At 37.4% G+C, this 16,609-nt stretch overlaps 1 protein-coding gene across 1 annotated transcript in view; it reads left to right on the plus strand.

The window, feature by feature from the left end:
* TMEM63C (transmembrane protein 63C) overlaps nucleotides 1–16,609 on the plus strand; it is a 111,296-nt gene that overhangs the window by 69,864 nt on the left and 24,823 nt on the right. The window contains exons 7-8 of the mRNA XM_044662106.1: nucleotides 866–914; nucleotides 5,307–5,412. Coding sequence (XP_044518041.1) covers nucleotides 866–914; nucleotides 5,307–5,412 — 155 coding nt within the window. The remainder of the gene's footprint in view (nucleotides 1–865; nucleotides 915–5,306; nucleotides 5,413–16,609) is intronic.

The following is a 16,609-nucleotide window of genomic DNA, read 5'->3' on the forward strand; positions in this document are numbered from 1 at the left end:
TAGCAGGACCCATTCCATTACAGCAAGATTATAACAAATTAGCCTTAATTTTGAAAGTATTTCTGTATTTGATCTTAGTTACTATATTATGTTTTTGTTTTATATTATTGTTAGATTGCAGGTTAAGGAAACATGGCATTTAGCAGTGTGAGGCTAGAAAGACCCATCAGCAATGCCCCAGAGACAAAAAGAGTGTAATGAAAAAGAGCACTGGTTTGGGCCAGAGAATCTGGCCTAAAATCTTGGGAAAGCCCCTTTTCCTCCATGGATCTCCATTTCTTTATCCGTAAAATGAGGGCATGAGTCTAAATCAGAGGAATCAAATTCAAATAGAAACAATCCCTACGGGTCACATATTAACTGCAAGTTAGTCACAAATTAACATCATCTAATGTTCCCAATTCCATTTTAAACTGATCAAAACAGCTTGCTTGTGGCATTTGGTGATTAGACCTCTGGACTAGGTGATTCCTTTTTCTCCCTCTGAGCACATGAGAAAAAGACTGTTATTGTCCCAACAAATCTAGGACCAGCTCTTAAGTGCTGAGAAAGAAGAATTAGGGCCGTGGGAAATCATCCCAAAAGATCTAGTCTAGTGTTGGCGAAGTATTGGCACTCGTGCCGAGCTCCCCCTCTTCCCAGTGCCCAAGGACATTGTTTGCATGCCCCACCCCTCTGTCCAGCCCCCCAAAGCAAGCTCTTCCTACCTCTGCTCTCTGGGATAATGGGAGGGGCTCATAGGCAGTTTGAAGTTGCAGTTCAGGCACATGAATTTGAAAACCTTTGCCAGTGCTGATCTAGACATTCAGCTAGGATGTATGAATTCTTGGAGGTGAGACTACTGACAAACATTCTTCCTTTTCAGACCCAAACACTAACTTTGGCAGTTTCACCATTGTCAATGTCTCCAAAAAGTAGGTGCCAATGTCTTCTTAACTCCTTTCTGTCTTACCTGGGGAGGGAATAGTCAGGGAAATAGATCTGTTATTTTGATCTCCAACTTGGGCATCAGATATTCTGCTGAGAGGACTGTTTTTCTCTAAAGATCTAGTTCCTGGGCTCTAAATGAATGAAGGCATATACTCTGCATGGAGTTTAATGTACAGAGTTAGACATTAGAATAGCCAGTGTCTTTAAGAGGTGTAACTGATTTACTAAAGCCAGTATTTTTTTAGAATTTTACTAAATTATGTTTGTTGGTTGTATCAAAATTCCCAATAATCTCCTTTACTTCCTTCCCTTGCACATATGACCCCCCCCAAATACACACACACACACATATATAAACTATATCTTTTGTGTTTCTATTTATCAGTTCATTCTCTGGAGACAGACATTCACAAGTTATCCTTCAAACATTCATTCTGTAGCTATATATAATGCTCTCTTGGTTCTACTAGTTTCGCTTTTCATAATTTCATATAGGTCTTTCAATTTTTTTTAAAATTAGCCTACTGGGGGCAGCTGGGTAGCTCAGTGGATTGAGAGTCAGGCCTAGAGACGGGAGGTCCTAGGTTCAAATCTGGCCTCGGACACTTCCCAGCTGTGTGACCCTGGGCAAGTCACTTGACTCCCATTGCCCATCCTTACTGCTCTTCCACCTAAGAACCAATACACAGAAGTTAAGGGTTTAAAATAAATAAATAATGAATAAAATTAACCTACTCAGTTTTTCTTACAATGCAGTAATATATTATCACAATCATATGCCTCGACTTGTTCAACCATTGCCCAATTGAAGGGTAACCCCTCAATTTCCATTTCTTGTTCTTTTCCTTTTCCCCTAATCGCCCTGGGAAACTGACCCAACAGTGGTACTGCTGGATCTAAGGCTATACGCAGTTTTATTACTCTGGGCACAATTTCAGCTTGCTCTCTAAAATGATTGGATCAGTTCACAGTTCCATCAACAGTGTATTTAGTGTCCCCATTTCCCTACATCCTACTAAGGCTAGTATTATTTGAATTTTTTGTGCTTAAGTCTTCCTAGCAATGTGCTAAATTTTAAAAAAGCTAATGAGATATGGATAACAGAATCAGGATCCTGGTTAAGGTAAGGGTCAAAACTCAAGATGAAATTTAATAAGGTTAAATATAAGCTCTTTGGGTTCAAAAAGCCAACTGTACATGGTACAGGTTGGAGAAAATCAGGTTGTACAGCAGATTACGTACAAAAGACTTGGGCAGGGAGCTTTATTTCAAAGTTTACTTTTGTGATGTAGCTGCCCCTCCCCAACACCACGTTAATAGCTTCTTAGGTAATATTACCTAACATGTAGTGTTCAAAATCAGAGAGGTGAAATCCTGATGGAATGAAATCCCTGGTCAGTCAACATTTGGAATATTGAACTTAGCTCTGGAAATCATGTTTTAAGATGGATTTTGTTCAAGCTGAAGTGGACCATGATGGTTTGAAGATTGGATACCATGACATATGAAGATCAGTCAAAAGAAACTATATCCCCTACTTAGCTATCATTCTGCCAGTCAAGTACTATTAGAATCTTCTGAGTAGAGGAAGATCAGAAGATATTCTCTCCCAAAAAACTAGTAGACTTCAAGAATGAAGGAAAGGTGGTTCAATGGATAGAGAGACAGGTCTGGAGACAGGAGGGCCCGAGTTCTAATCTGGCTTCAGATACTTCCTAAGCTATGTGACCCTGGGCAAGTCACTTAACCCTCATTGCCTAGTGTTACCACCCTTTTGCCTCAGAACTGATACTTAGTGTTGATTCTAAGACAGAAGGTAAAGGTGTTTTTTTAATGAAGGAAAGAGTAGTATATTAATGGGAGATAAAAGAAAAAGAAGGTATGAGGGGAAATATGAGACAGCTATCTTCAAATATTTAAGTTATAAATAGGTAGTCAGATCTTAGTTAATACAGTTATTCCTTCCACATAGTGACTTTTCCCATCAGGATTTCAATATATCACTGATTAGCATAAGAAATAAGTGAGAATCTCCTGGGAATTTTGTGGAAGCCACAGATGACACACAAAAAAGGTTTAGAAACTCAGAAATGCATACTCAACCCAAAATTTACAATAAGGCGCCGTAAACACCCCATAAAAGAAAAAAAAATTCACACTTCTTCTCTGGTCTGAAGGGAGGGTGAATAAATTTTAGTGGATTTTCCAGATCGTAGGGAGTGTTGCGCCCCTAATCCCTGCACTGTGGAAGGGATAGCAGATTTTTAAAAAATTCTTGACATTTAAAGTTGTTAAAACGGAATGGATATTTCCAGTGAACCCTTGAACATGTTCAAAAAGAAGCTGACTGAGAAATTTGGGGGAATATTTTAGAGGGAAATCATGCTTTGGACAAAAGTTCAACAAAATGAATTCTAAGTTACTTTTGCACCCTGGGATTCTGTGAATCTCTGAACCCCTGTCACCCTCTCCTAGTGATCTACACAAATGATTGAAGTCCTAGTAGCCAAGTATTTCTACTGCTTCAGTAGGAACCCTACTGGACTTGGAGTTAGGAAGATCTGAATTTATATCCTGCCTCTGAAATTTATTAGTTGTGTGACCCTGCACAAGTTATTTGATCTCTCAGCCTCAGTTTTCTCATCTATAAAATGGAGATAAATAATGGCACCTAACTAGCAGAGGATCAAATAAGATAATATATGGAAGTTTAAATTAGCTGTTCTTATGTGGAGAGGCTATTGTTTACACTACCTATAAATGTGTTCATTTCAACCTTTAGATTTTATATGGAATCAAGGTCCTCTTCCCTTTCATTCTCCAAAGAAATTCAAACACTGGATCAAAGCCAACTAGTACAACATGGTAGTACTACAAAAACAGATACTAGATTGTAGAAAATGAATCAGTTTATATAATTTATTCAGTTGATATTAGCTTCTTTAGTCTTGTTAAGTCTCTGGATATATTTTGTATCCACAGCTCTTGAGACACTTTGTGACAGTTTACAAGAGCAAGTTCAGTCCTAGGCATACTTAATTCCACCTCCTCTTAGTACTACAACTGTTTCCTTCATCTGGGCACAGTTGGTCCTAGGCAGAATTACAAAATAGAAAAAAACGTATCTTTAGTGCCATCCCATCCCTTTCTTCTGGATGAACCCTTGTCTTAGAGAATCAGTTCTTGTTTAGCTCCCAGATAACCTATCTGATAAACAATTTAAAGTGTTCCCTATTCATTTTAATAAGAATTTTAATAATAATTTTAATAAGAATTATTTTACAGCTTATTTTTTTATTTTTATTTATTTATTTTTTTAGTATATACCAGGATCTTTAATAAACAGTTAGATTGTCACTGGTTCATTCTTGTCTTTGCTTTCATTTCCTGACCCTTCTCTCCCTTTTGTTTTATTTTTTTTTTAATTTTAAATTGATTGATTGATTTGGAATATTTTTTCATGGTTACATGATTCATGTTTTCTCTCTCCCCTCTTACCACACTCTCTGAGAGCTGACAAGCGCTTCCACTGGGTTATACATGTGCTATTGCTCCATACCTATTCCCATTTTATGAGGTTTATTTAAAGATCAAAAAGACTTCAAGGACCATAGGCCTTAGAAATGAGCTAGGTTAAGAAATGATGGAGTGTTAATCATAAGAGACCACAAAGGTTATTTATGTATTAGAGAGATGATTCAAATCACATTGGAAATGCTCAAAAAGTCATAGACTTAGACCTCAAAGGGACATTAGAGTTCATCTTTTTACAAATGAGGAATTCATTTTACAGTTGAGGAATTGAGGCCCAATAAAAGTTAAGTGACTTGCTTAAGCTGACTGGGGCAGTAATATTCATCAGCACTTGAACTCAGGTCTTCTGACTCCACTGACACAGGTCTTTTTTCCATGTCCAGGAAGATGATAGCACTAGAGTTGGAAGAAACCTCAGAGTCTCTTGCAGAGTAGAGATTGGGGCAGATGATCCTCCACTTTTTCCAGACTTAGGAGAAGGGTGGGATTTAGATACAGCAGCCATCCTACGCTGAGATTTCTGTCTACCATATTCTTCTGCAACATGGAACAATATCAGACCAGTAGAATCTAACCCCAAATTTTCCACCCAGTGGCCTGTCGTCATAGAAATTTGGCCAGCAAAGCTAAAATAAAATTATTTAAACCTAGAGAGAGACTGGTATAGCTTGTGTATTCAGAGTATACATTTCTGTTCTGCCAACCAAATAGGATCATAATTGCTAGAATATTAGAATATTTCAAGTGTTCAATTTAGGAAGAACATATGACCCTGGAGCTAGATCTCTGTATATGAAGTTGTGGGTCTAAAGCTAATTGTGACTATTTCTTGTTCCTGACAGTTACAATATCCTGTGGGTACATAGTCTATTCTCCTTTTTCTACTTCCTCATCACCTTCGCCTTCATGACCCACCATAGTCAACAAATTAAGCCCAAGGAATCAACGGTAAGGAGAAGGAAATGTACTTGTCATTGAATGAATTCCTCCCCATCCTTTAAATTCCAATTCAAATGTCTCCTCCATGAAACTTTCTTTGATCCTCTATAACCTTTTCCATTTCAGATCTCACATAATTCTATACTTCTCTGATATATTTTTTCTCAATTACATCTTTTTCTTTGTTTTAGAAAATTATAAAAATAATATATGATAAAATGTAATTATCTGTGTATGTGTCTTATCTCTGAAGCAACTGCTCCAAAGGGGATAAGACCTCAGATTCCAGGTTTGGAGGCAGTTTTATCTAAAAAGAACTCTAAACTATCTTGTAGTTTGAGCCTCACCTCACTGAAGGTACTATGGAAACATTGTGAGAAGAGCAAGGGATTTCAGAAAACCTGAGTTCAAATCCTACCTCCATGACTTTGGGCAAGACAGTTTCCTTCTCTGAGTCTCATAAGTAAAATGAAGAGATTGCAGTAGATGACCTGTAAAATCCTTTCCAGCTCTAAATTTATGAGTTTCTGGGGAATCAGAAACTGGCTGCTGATACCACTTTCAAGACATCTTCTAACCTTGTCTCATCCTCCAGCATCTTTGGATGAGGTTCCAGAAAATGTATAGAGTGTGAATTCAGCCTAGTCTTCAGAGACCTAATCACCCTCTTATTCCTCCCCCTCTGGGGTCTCAGAAGAGATTCTGGCTTTCTGAGAGTCAGAGGCAGTGAAGAGACTTACTATGTTCACTTTGCAAAGATACCTATTCATGTGGAAGCCCCCTACTTCAATGGCACTTGAATTCTCACTTCCCACTACCTTTATATCTCAATAGTCTAGAGCAGTGGTTCCCAAGCTTTTTTGATCTACCACCCCCTTTCCAGAAAAAATATTACTTAGCCCCCTGGAAATTAATTTTTTTCCATTTTAATAGCAATTAATAGGAAAGATAAATGCACCTGTGGCCATCACTGCTCCTCTGGATCGCTGCAGCACCCCCCAGGGGGCGGTAGTACCCATTTTTGGGAATCACTGGTCTAGAGTCTAAAATCCTTCTCCTTCCTTAATTTAATTACTAGGAAACAGCCCCTCCTTCTCCACAGTCTATGCCTTTTTCTCCCATTTTATCCTCTGGGATCCTAGCTTACTGGGATATAAAATCCCTTTTTTCTTAGATGAAATTATCTTTACCATTCTATCCTCTTGGACTGGTTCTCCTCAAGAGGTAGTGTATCCCTAGTCACCCTGGCCAAAACTGGATCCTTTCTCATGTCCTCTGAAACAGGGTTGGGAAGAAAAGTTAGTATAGCCCTCTCCTTATTGCAACTTCCAGGTACTCTCTCAATACCTTTAGCAATCTCTTTCTTTGAGTTTCAACCCAATTATCCTGAAATGTCTTACCCAATTCAACTCCTTGTTGCAGCAATCTACTGACATTCAGCTCATTCTTCTCCTTTCTCAAGGAATTTAGTACCTGGATCACTGGCTTCCCCTTCATCCTACCTTCATATCTCCTTCCTTCTGCAGTCATCTCCTGGAAAGAACTAGTTATTCTTATTGTTTCCAATTTCCTCATCCTTTCACTCAGTTCTCAATCCCTTGCAATCTGACTTCTGACTATCACTTTACTAAGCCCGAAACAAGGTTACGATTGATCTTTTCACCATTCAATCCAATTGTCTTTTCTTAGAGCTCATCATTCTTGACTTAGTTGCAACATTTGACAATCTCCCTCCTTTTCTTACAAACTTTTCTTTTCTCTTGGTTTCTGTGACACCTCTCTTCCTATTTTCCTTTCACCAATTTGATCCTTTTCCTTTCTTATCTCATCCTCCTAATGCTGTCTTGGGCCCACATTTCTCTCAGTGTTTCTCTCTTACTAATCTCTTCAGTTCCCAAGGGATTCAATGATCATTTCTGTGAAAATCACAGAAGTCATGGCTAAGTAGAACAGTGAGAAGAGTGCTCTCTCTGGAGTTGGGAAAATCTGAAATGAAATCTGAATTCAGATACAACTACCTGTGTGATGCTGAACAAGTCATTTTGCTTCTCTCTTCCTCAGTTTCTTTAGCTGTAAATAGGGACAGTAGCACTTAATTCCTATAGTTGTTGTGAGGATCATATGAGATTAATATTTTTATTTATATTATTGGATCATTTATTAAGTGCTCAATTTTGTTGTTGTTCAGTCATTTCAAATGTGTCTTGTTCTTTGTGGCCCCATTTGGAGTTTTCTTGGCAAAGGTACTAAAGTGTCTTGCCCTTCCTTCTCCAGCTCATTTTACAAATGAGTAACTAAGGCATACAGAGTTAAATGATTTGCTCAGGATCACACAGCAAGTAAGTGTCTGAGGCCAGATTTGAACTCAGAAAAATTAAATCTTCTTTATCTGAGACCTGGCACCACTTAGCTGCCCTACCTGGCACACACATAGTAGGCCCCTAATGCATACCCTACACCCCCAAATCAGGCCATTTTCACAGACTGTCCTCTATGCCTGGAACTCTCTCTCCTCATGTCCATCTTCTGGCTTCCCAGGCTTCCTTCATGACTCAGTTAAAGTCTCATGAAAGATTCTAGATTCAACTACTAGATGACTTACCAAAAAATTGTGACAGGTGAAAGATAAAATGCCTGAGCAAACAAAAATTCAAGCTTCCAAGTATATTGATTTATTAAGCAATGCATACCAATTTCATATCAAATTGAGACTAGTCAGCCTTCCTTAGCTTTGACACTGGGACCCAAATATAGGTTTTTATATTTAATATATATTATATATAAAAGCAATTAATCATATAGGGCCAATTAATTATAAGAAAACAATTGCCCAGAATACAAATCAAGATTCAAAATTAAGTAATCTAATTGCTAATGAGAGAAAAGATTTGGGGCTTTCCAAGTCAGGAGGGGAAAAGAGTAAATTTTGGTCAAGTAGGATGGGGAATGAATAGGTTTTGGGGTTTTCTATCCAGAGAATGGAAAGATGTTGATTAATTGCATCCACTTGCATTTATGAAACAATAGATGGCTTATATCATCTATTCCCATGGATGAATAACAGAAAAACAACAAGATGGAGAATACATATGGCAGTACATGATGGAGTCAGTATTCATGAGATGAAATCTGATTGGTTCTTTTGATTCCCACACCAAACCAACTCCATTTTGTAAGTGGTTTTCACTTCATCTCACCAATTATAGGTAGTTAGATACTTATTGACTCGACATTTTATGCTCTAAACTTTCTGCTCAATTCCTGTCCTGTATTACCAACTGACTGCTGGATATCTCACCCTAAATAATAAACAATTCAAATTTATGTCTAAAAGAGAATTCATAATTTTCCTCCAAATTGACTTCTTCAGGATCTCACTTTTTCTGTTGATGGCAACACCATCTTTCTAGTCTAAAAGGTCTTTAGCCTTGGAATCATACTTGACTCCTCTTTCTCAACTTTCATTATTGAATCAGTTGTTAAATCTTCTTAACCTTATCTCCATGAGATATCTCTCATATCTCTCTTTTTCTCTGCTTGCAGAGATGCCTTCCTACTTCAAACCTTTATCACTTTTCACTTAGACTTTTGCAAAAGCCTCTTAATTAGTCTCCTTTCATCCACTCCCTTTTCTTTTTTTAGTAATATTTTATTTTTTACCCAATTAGGTCAGGAAGCAATTTTTAACATTTATTTTCTCAAATTTTGAGTTCCAAATTCTTTCCCTTTCCCCTCCCACATCTCTTCTTCCTGAGACAATAAGCAATTTGATATAGGTTATACATGTGATATCATGTAATACATATTTCCATATTTGTTATGTTGAGGAAGAAAACATCACTAAGGAAAAACTCTTGAAGAAAATAAAGTGAAAAAAATGATATGTTTCCATATGCATCGAGACTCTATCAGTTCTTTTTCTGGTATTAGATGGTATTTTTCAAGAGTTCTTTCTTAGATCATTATATTGCTGATAATAGCCAAGTCATTCATAATTGATTTTTGTACAATATTGCTGTTATTGTGTACTATTTTTCTCCTGGTTCTTCTCATTTCACCTTGCATCAGTTCATGTAAGTTTTTCTAAAATCATCCTCATCATTTCTGATAGCACAGTAGTATTCCATTACAATTATATACCACAACTTCTTCAGCCATTCCCCAATTGATGCATCCTGTCAACTTCCAATTCTTTGTGCTATCATGTAATACATATGTCCATATTGTCATATTATCATATTGTCATATTGACTTCCAATTCTTTGCCACCACAAAAAAAAAGAGCAGCTATAAATATTTTATAGGTTCTTTCTCCTGTTTAAAAAATCTCTTTGGGATACAGACCTAGTAGTGGTATTTCTGGTTCAAAGGGTATGAACAGTTTTATAGCCCTTTGGATATGGTTCCAAATTTCTTTCCAGAATTATTTAATTAATTCATAATTCCACCAACAGAGTATTATTGTTCCAACTTTCTGACATCCCCTCCAACATTTATTATTTTCATTTCCTGTCATTTTAGCCATTCTTCTAGGTGTGAGGTGGTATCTCAGAGTTGTTTTAACTTGTATTTCTCTAATCAATAGTGATTCAGAGCATTTTTTCATGTCTATAATCTCTTCACCTTCTACTCTATCCTCCATGCTATTGCAAAGTTGATCTTCCTGAAATTCAACATCTGATCATCTCTCTCTCTCTCTCTCTCTCTCTCTCTCTCTCTCTCTCTTTCTCTCTCTCTCTCTCTTTCTCTCTCTCTCTCTCTCTTCCTACACACACACAGAGAGAGAGAGAGAGAGAGAGAGAGAGAGACCCTTATTATCATGCCTGGTACATTGCTTAATAAATGTTCATTGAGGGGGCAGCTGGGTAGCTCAGTGGAGTGAGAGTCAGGCCTAGAGACAGGAGGTCCGAGGTTCAAACCCGGCCTCAGCCACTTCCCAGCTGTGTGACCCTGGGCAAGTCACTTGACCCCCATTGCCCACCCTTACCAATCTTCCACCTATGAGACAATACACCGAAGTACAAGGGTTTTAAAAAAAAAATAAAAAAATAAAAAATAAATAAATGTTCATTGAATTTAACTTTCTACCAGATTGTAAACACCATAAGGTCAGGGACCATGTCTTTCCTGAATTTTTTATCTCACCCAATATCTGATATGGTATGTTCTACACAGAGTAAGCATATTTTTGATAAAAGTCTGTCAAACTGAATTTTTTTCATTAACTATTTACAAAGCCCCAACTACATGTGAAGTACCATCCTAGATATTGCATAATAGCTCACAATTATATAGTACTTTATGACCCCAAAATTCTTTATCTCATTTGATCCTCACAATAAACTAGTAAGGTAGGTCATTAGAGTATTATTCTTATTTTACAGATAAAGAAACTAAGGCTGAAAACTTGGAATGATTTGCTCATGGTCATACAGCTATTAAGTGGTATAGTTGGAACTTAACATGAGGTCTCGACTCCAAATATAATACTCTTTCCATGACTCCACATTTTCCTTCTGTACTATAGAAGTTTGAAGGAAATGCAGAGGCCCATCTCATATCTGAAAGGAGATCCAGCTGCCTAATAAATGTGCATCTAGACTTTTCTTTAAAACTTCCAAATGAGGGGAAATGCACTACCTTTTGACACCACCCATTCTAGTTTGGAATAACTCTTATTGTTGTGAAATATTTCTTTATATCAAACCAAAATTTGCCCCTTTGTAACTTCTTTTTTAAAAAACCTTTATCTTCCATCTTAGAGTCAATACTAAGCATCATTTCCAAGACAGAAGGGTGATAAAGGCCAGGCAATTGGGATTAAATGACTTACACAGGGTCACACAGCTAGGAAATACTCGTCTGTATCCAGATTTGAACTCAGGACCTCCGGTCTCTAGGCTTGACTCTCTATCCACTGAGCCACCTTAGCTGCCTCCTCTTTGTAACTTCTTCTATCTCTTGGTACTTTTTGTATTTCTTGAATATCTGAAAATATCTGAATATCTGAAAAGAGTCATGTCTCTCAAACTCTACTTTTCTCTAGATCCAAAGAGTTATTAAAGACCACATAATCCAACCTTAAAGATAAGGTCACAAGAGTAGTAAATGAAGGAGTTAAGGTTTGAGTCCAGGTCCCCTCACACCAGAGGTAGTGCTTATTCCATTGTACTATACAAGGTTTGGGAGGAGGAGAGAAGGGAGAGAGAAGAAAACAGGTACACAAATAAATATTAAGTATATACAAACTTCCCCAGTTCCTTCAAATTGTTCTCATAAGGCATGAATTTCAGACTCCTCATTATCCAACTGGTCCTCCTATGGACACTCAGATTTATCCATGTTGGTCCCAAAATTTGGCACTCAGAATTGAGCAAAATACCAAAGGCAATATACCAAACCAGGGCAAAGTATATCAAGACTCAATTTCCAATTGCTATATGCTATGCATATCTTTATGCTGCCTAAGATTAAGGTGATATCTTCCTTGGCCATTATGTTATATTATTGACTCAAATTGAGCTTTTGATTCACTAAATTCCCCAGATCCTTTCTAGACAAGTAGCTAAAAAGATCTAAGGTAAAATATATCTATGGTATTTATTCCAGAAAAGGGAAACACCTTTGATCTGTTCTTTAGGGTGCTGTATAGTCTCTTTGTAACCATTGCTCCCCTTTCTATATTTCTACTAATCATCTCTTTAATAACATATTCCAAAATTTTGAGAAGAAACAAAGTCACACTTACCAGTCTATAATTCCTATATGCCATACTCTTTTCTTTTTTTTGAAAATCAGAACATTGATTGACCTTTCTCCAATCCTATAGGACCTCTCTCTTCATGATTTTTCAAAGATTGTTACTAATTACTTCTCAGAAGTCGCATCTGACACTTCTTTCACTTCCCAAGAATGTAATTCAGTGGACCAGTTGTCTTGAACTCTCATCAACAGCATTAAGGATGTACTTTTCTATCTTCTTAAGTATCTATGCATTGACTCCCAATTAATCCTCTTATGCTATACTTTCCAGTCTAATGATCATTCTCATTGTCAGAGAAAATAAAGGAAAATAAGAATTGAGAATCTTTGCTTTCTTTTTCTTTTCTGTTATCCCAGTCACATTCATCCTCATCATCTTCTATCCCTTTTTGATCCTCTTCTTCAATATAGCTTTTTAAAAACTTTAACCCTTTTTTTATTATCTTTAATTTCCTCACTGGCATCAGCTTATTCTGACTTCTACTAACACAATTACTTTAAACCTATGCCTCATTTTTTTATACATCCCCCTTTAAGTGATTAAATCACTAAGATTATAAGGAGAAAAAAGACAGGAGCTCAGGGATGAATCTTTGGATATATATGCAATTAAGAAACAGGACATAAATAATTGTATGGTAAAGGAGACCAAGAAGGAAGAGCCATACAGGCAGGAAAAGAGAATAGGGTCACAAGTGAGAGAAAGTGGTCAATGATGGTGAATGAACAATGAAGACTGATAAAAGGACATTAATTTTAGCAGTTAAGAGGTCATTGATATGCTCTTCTGCCTTGAAACCAATACACAGTTTTGGTTCTGAGATGGAAGGCAAAGCTTTTAAAAATAAGTAAACAAAAAATTTTTTTAAAGAAATCATTGGTTAACTTTCAGGGGAAAGTTTCAAATGAGCGATGAGATCGAGGCCAGATTTCAGATTGCAAAGGGGATTGAATATTGAACGAGACAATGATCATAGACAGTTTTTCTAGGAATTTGATTATGAAGGGAAAGAAAGATATAGGGTAATAGTTTGAAGAGAGGTACAAATGAGATTTGTTTTTAGAATGAAGAGACCTAGACATGTTTGTAGACAGCAAGGAAAGAGCTAGTATATAAGGAGAGACTGAAGGTTAGAGGTAAGAATGATTGTTAAAGCAGTTTTCTGGAGGAGATGGGAGAGAATGGGATAAAGTGTATAAGGAGATAAGAAGAAAGGCAATAATCTAGCTAATCAACATTTAGTCAATTAATATTTATTAAGTGCCTACAATGTGCCAGATACTATGCTAAGAGCTGAGGATGCAAAAGAAGGGTGCAAAAGACAGTCCCTGCTCTCAAGGAGCTCACAGTCTAATGAAAGAGACATGTAAACAAATACATACAAACCAATTATACACAGAATAATTGGGAAATAAATAATAGAAAGTACTGTATTTAGAGAGGTTGGGAAAGACTTCCTGTAGAATACGGGATTTTAATTAGAACTTCAAGGAAGCCAGGGCAGTGAGTGGGTAGAAATGAGAATTCCTTATGAGGGAATGCCTAGGAATTCCATACATGGAGAATAACCAGAGCAAATGGCTGGAGTTGAAGACAGATGGAACATCTTGTTCATCAGACAGCAAGAATGCCATTGTCACTGAATTGAGGAGGACTTGGTAAGGAGTAAAGTATAAAAAGAGACTTAAAAGAGCTTAGTGGACTGAGAGCCAGGCCCAGAATTGGGAGGCCCTGGGTTCAAATTTGACCTTAGACACTCTCTAGCTGTATGTTCTAGCAAGTCACTTAAACCCCATTGTCTAGACCTTACCATTCTTCTGCCTTGGAACTGATATACAATATTGATTCTAAGTTGTAAAGAAAAATGATGGAGGAGGGAGGGAGGGAAAGGGAGGAGAGAGAGACAGTGACTGACTGCTAAGAGCTATATTATGAAGGACTTTGAATGCCACATGGAGCATTTTACATTTGATACAAGATGTGATTAAAAACAAAACAAAACACTAGAGTATGTGTATGAGCATGACTGCATTTTAGTGGATATGAATGGAGGATAGATTGGAGAGGAGAGACAAGGCAAGCAGACCCACTAGCAAGCATGAAGTGATAAGGGCTTGCATGGTTAAGTGACAGCATGGTTAAAGGACATAGGGGACATATTTGAGAGATGTCACACAGGTGAAATCAACAGGCTATATCAACAGATTGAGTATTGAGATGAAAGAGAGTGAAGGCATCAAAGTCGAGAGTTCAAGGGACTAGGAAGATGATGTTGCCCTCTGCCTTTGTAAAGGAGGTAGTAAATGGGAAGGAACTGGGAAAAGATATTGAGTTTAGTTTTGGAAACATTGAATTTAAGATGTTTTCTGGATATACAGTTTGAAATGTTTAGGACAGTTAGAGATTTGAGACTGGAGGTCAGTAGAGAGGTTAGGGAAGGATAGGTAGATATGAGACCCATCAGCCTAGAAATGGTAATTAAATACATGGGAGTTGAAGAGATCACCACATGAAGAAGTCTAAAAGGAAGAGAAGAGAGTCTAGGACAGGACAGGACACCTACAGTTCGAGGTTGTCATCTAGATGAGGATCCCACAAAGAAGACTGAGGAGGAGCAATCAGGCAAGAGGAGAATCTGGAGAGAATGGTGTTCCAAAATCCTTGGGAGAAGAGAATATTATCAAGGAGGAGAGGATGATCAACAGTGTCAAAGAAAGGCTGCAGAAAGGGCAGCTATATTATATATGGTATTGATTCTAAGATGGAAGGTAAAGGTGAAAAAAAAAAAGACTGCAGAGAGGTGGAAGAGAATGAGGATTGCAAAAAGCCTGTTGGATTTGGCAATTAAGAGATCATTAATAACTTTGGAGAGAGCCGTTTCAGTTGAATGATGAGGCAGGAAACCAGATTGTGAGTGGTTAAGAAGAGATTAAAAACCAGGTAATGAACTCATTAAAAAAATCAGTTTGGGGGAAACTGCCATGGGTATCTGAAAGGGGTGCTATATACAATAATACAATATAGAATTTTTTAAAAACCTTACCTTCCATTTTAGAATTGATACTAAGTATCTGTTCCAAGGCAGAAAAGCAGTAAGGGCTAGGCAATTGAATTAAATGACTTGCCCAAAGTCACACATCTAAGAGTATCCAAGGCTACATATGAACCCAAGACCTCCTATATCCAGGCCTGCTTCTCCATCCACTGAGCTACCTAGCTGTCCCTACAACATAGAATGTTTAAAAACCATCTAAGACATAATCAAAGAATTATTGGAATACAGAACAGGGAGAAATCATTTTTTAAATGTTGTCTATTCCAACTCCAGCACAGTGTCTTTCACATTGTAAGCACTAGAAACAAAAATGTTTATTGAATTAAATTTCATATCCAGGTGGGAAGGGATCAGAGGAAAGCTTGGCAAAGGAATTGGCCTTAAAGCCAGACCTTGAAGTATGGGAAGGATTTCAATAGGTAGAAATCAGGGGACAGAAAGGCAGAAAAAAGAATAAAATTTCTGTTTTCCAATATATTAGGGTAGGGCTTATAGGATCCCTGTTTCCCTCTCCCCTGATCTGCAGAGTAAGATGTTGTGTATTGTGGACTATTTATGTTTATTTTTTCTAAAATGAAAGTATGAAGAATAAGAGTCATTTTTACACAGAAAAAAATTAATTTAAATAGGTCAACTTAAATAGAAAAAATATGGCAGGGAGCTGAGATGGGGAAAAGCTTTGAGGGATATTAAGTGGTTTAGCTACAATGTATAGTGCATGTAGGAGAGTAGTAGAAATTAAGATTGGAGTGGTTGATTGGTATCAGCGCTAAATGTCAGGCTAAGGACATTTTAGAGACATTTCCTTATACATTGTGGGAGGTCTCCTTGTCAATAATTATTCATCTATTTGTCCATTATTGGAGATCTGCCTTTCCATTATTGGAGGTCTATTTGCCCATTATTGGAAGTCTTTAAGAAGCCGAATAACCCCTTACTGATACTTCTCTACAGGACTTTCTTATACAAATTTAGGTCCCTTCTATCTTTGAGATTCTATGGCTTCTTCAATAAGTATTCCCAAATGACAATGCAAAGAGGGTTATACAGGTAACACCAGAAAGGTTCTGGTACATTGTCATTTTGAATGGAATTGGTTCTTATGAACTTCTGTTTCAGTGAGTGACCATTTTTGTAATAAGTTTTACTGCTGACACCCACTTTATTGGTATACTCCCTCCTCAACAACACCACCACCCCAGGTTTTGATTCAAACCTAAGTCTTCCAACTCCTAAACTGTTGTTATGTGTGAAAGGAGAGAGAGAGAGAAGGAGGAGGAGGAGGAGGAGGGGTGGAGGGGAGGGGAAAGGGAAAGAGAGGAAGAGAGAGAGGGGGAGAGAGAAAAAGTGGAGGGGAGGGGAGAGGGAGAGGAAGAAGAGAGAGGGAG

Source organism: Gracilinanus agilis, chromosome 2, assembly GCF_016433145.1.
Source record: "Gracilinanus agilis isolate LMUSP501 chromosome 2, AgileGrace, whole genome shotgun sequence".
NCBI lineage: Eukaryota > Metazoa > Chordata > Mammalia > Didelphimorphia > Didelphidae > Gracilinanus > Gracilinanus agilis.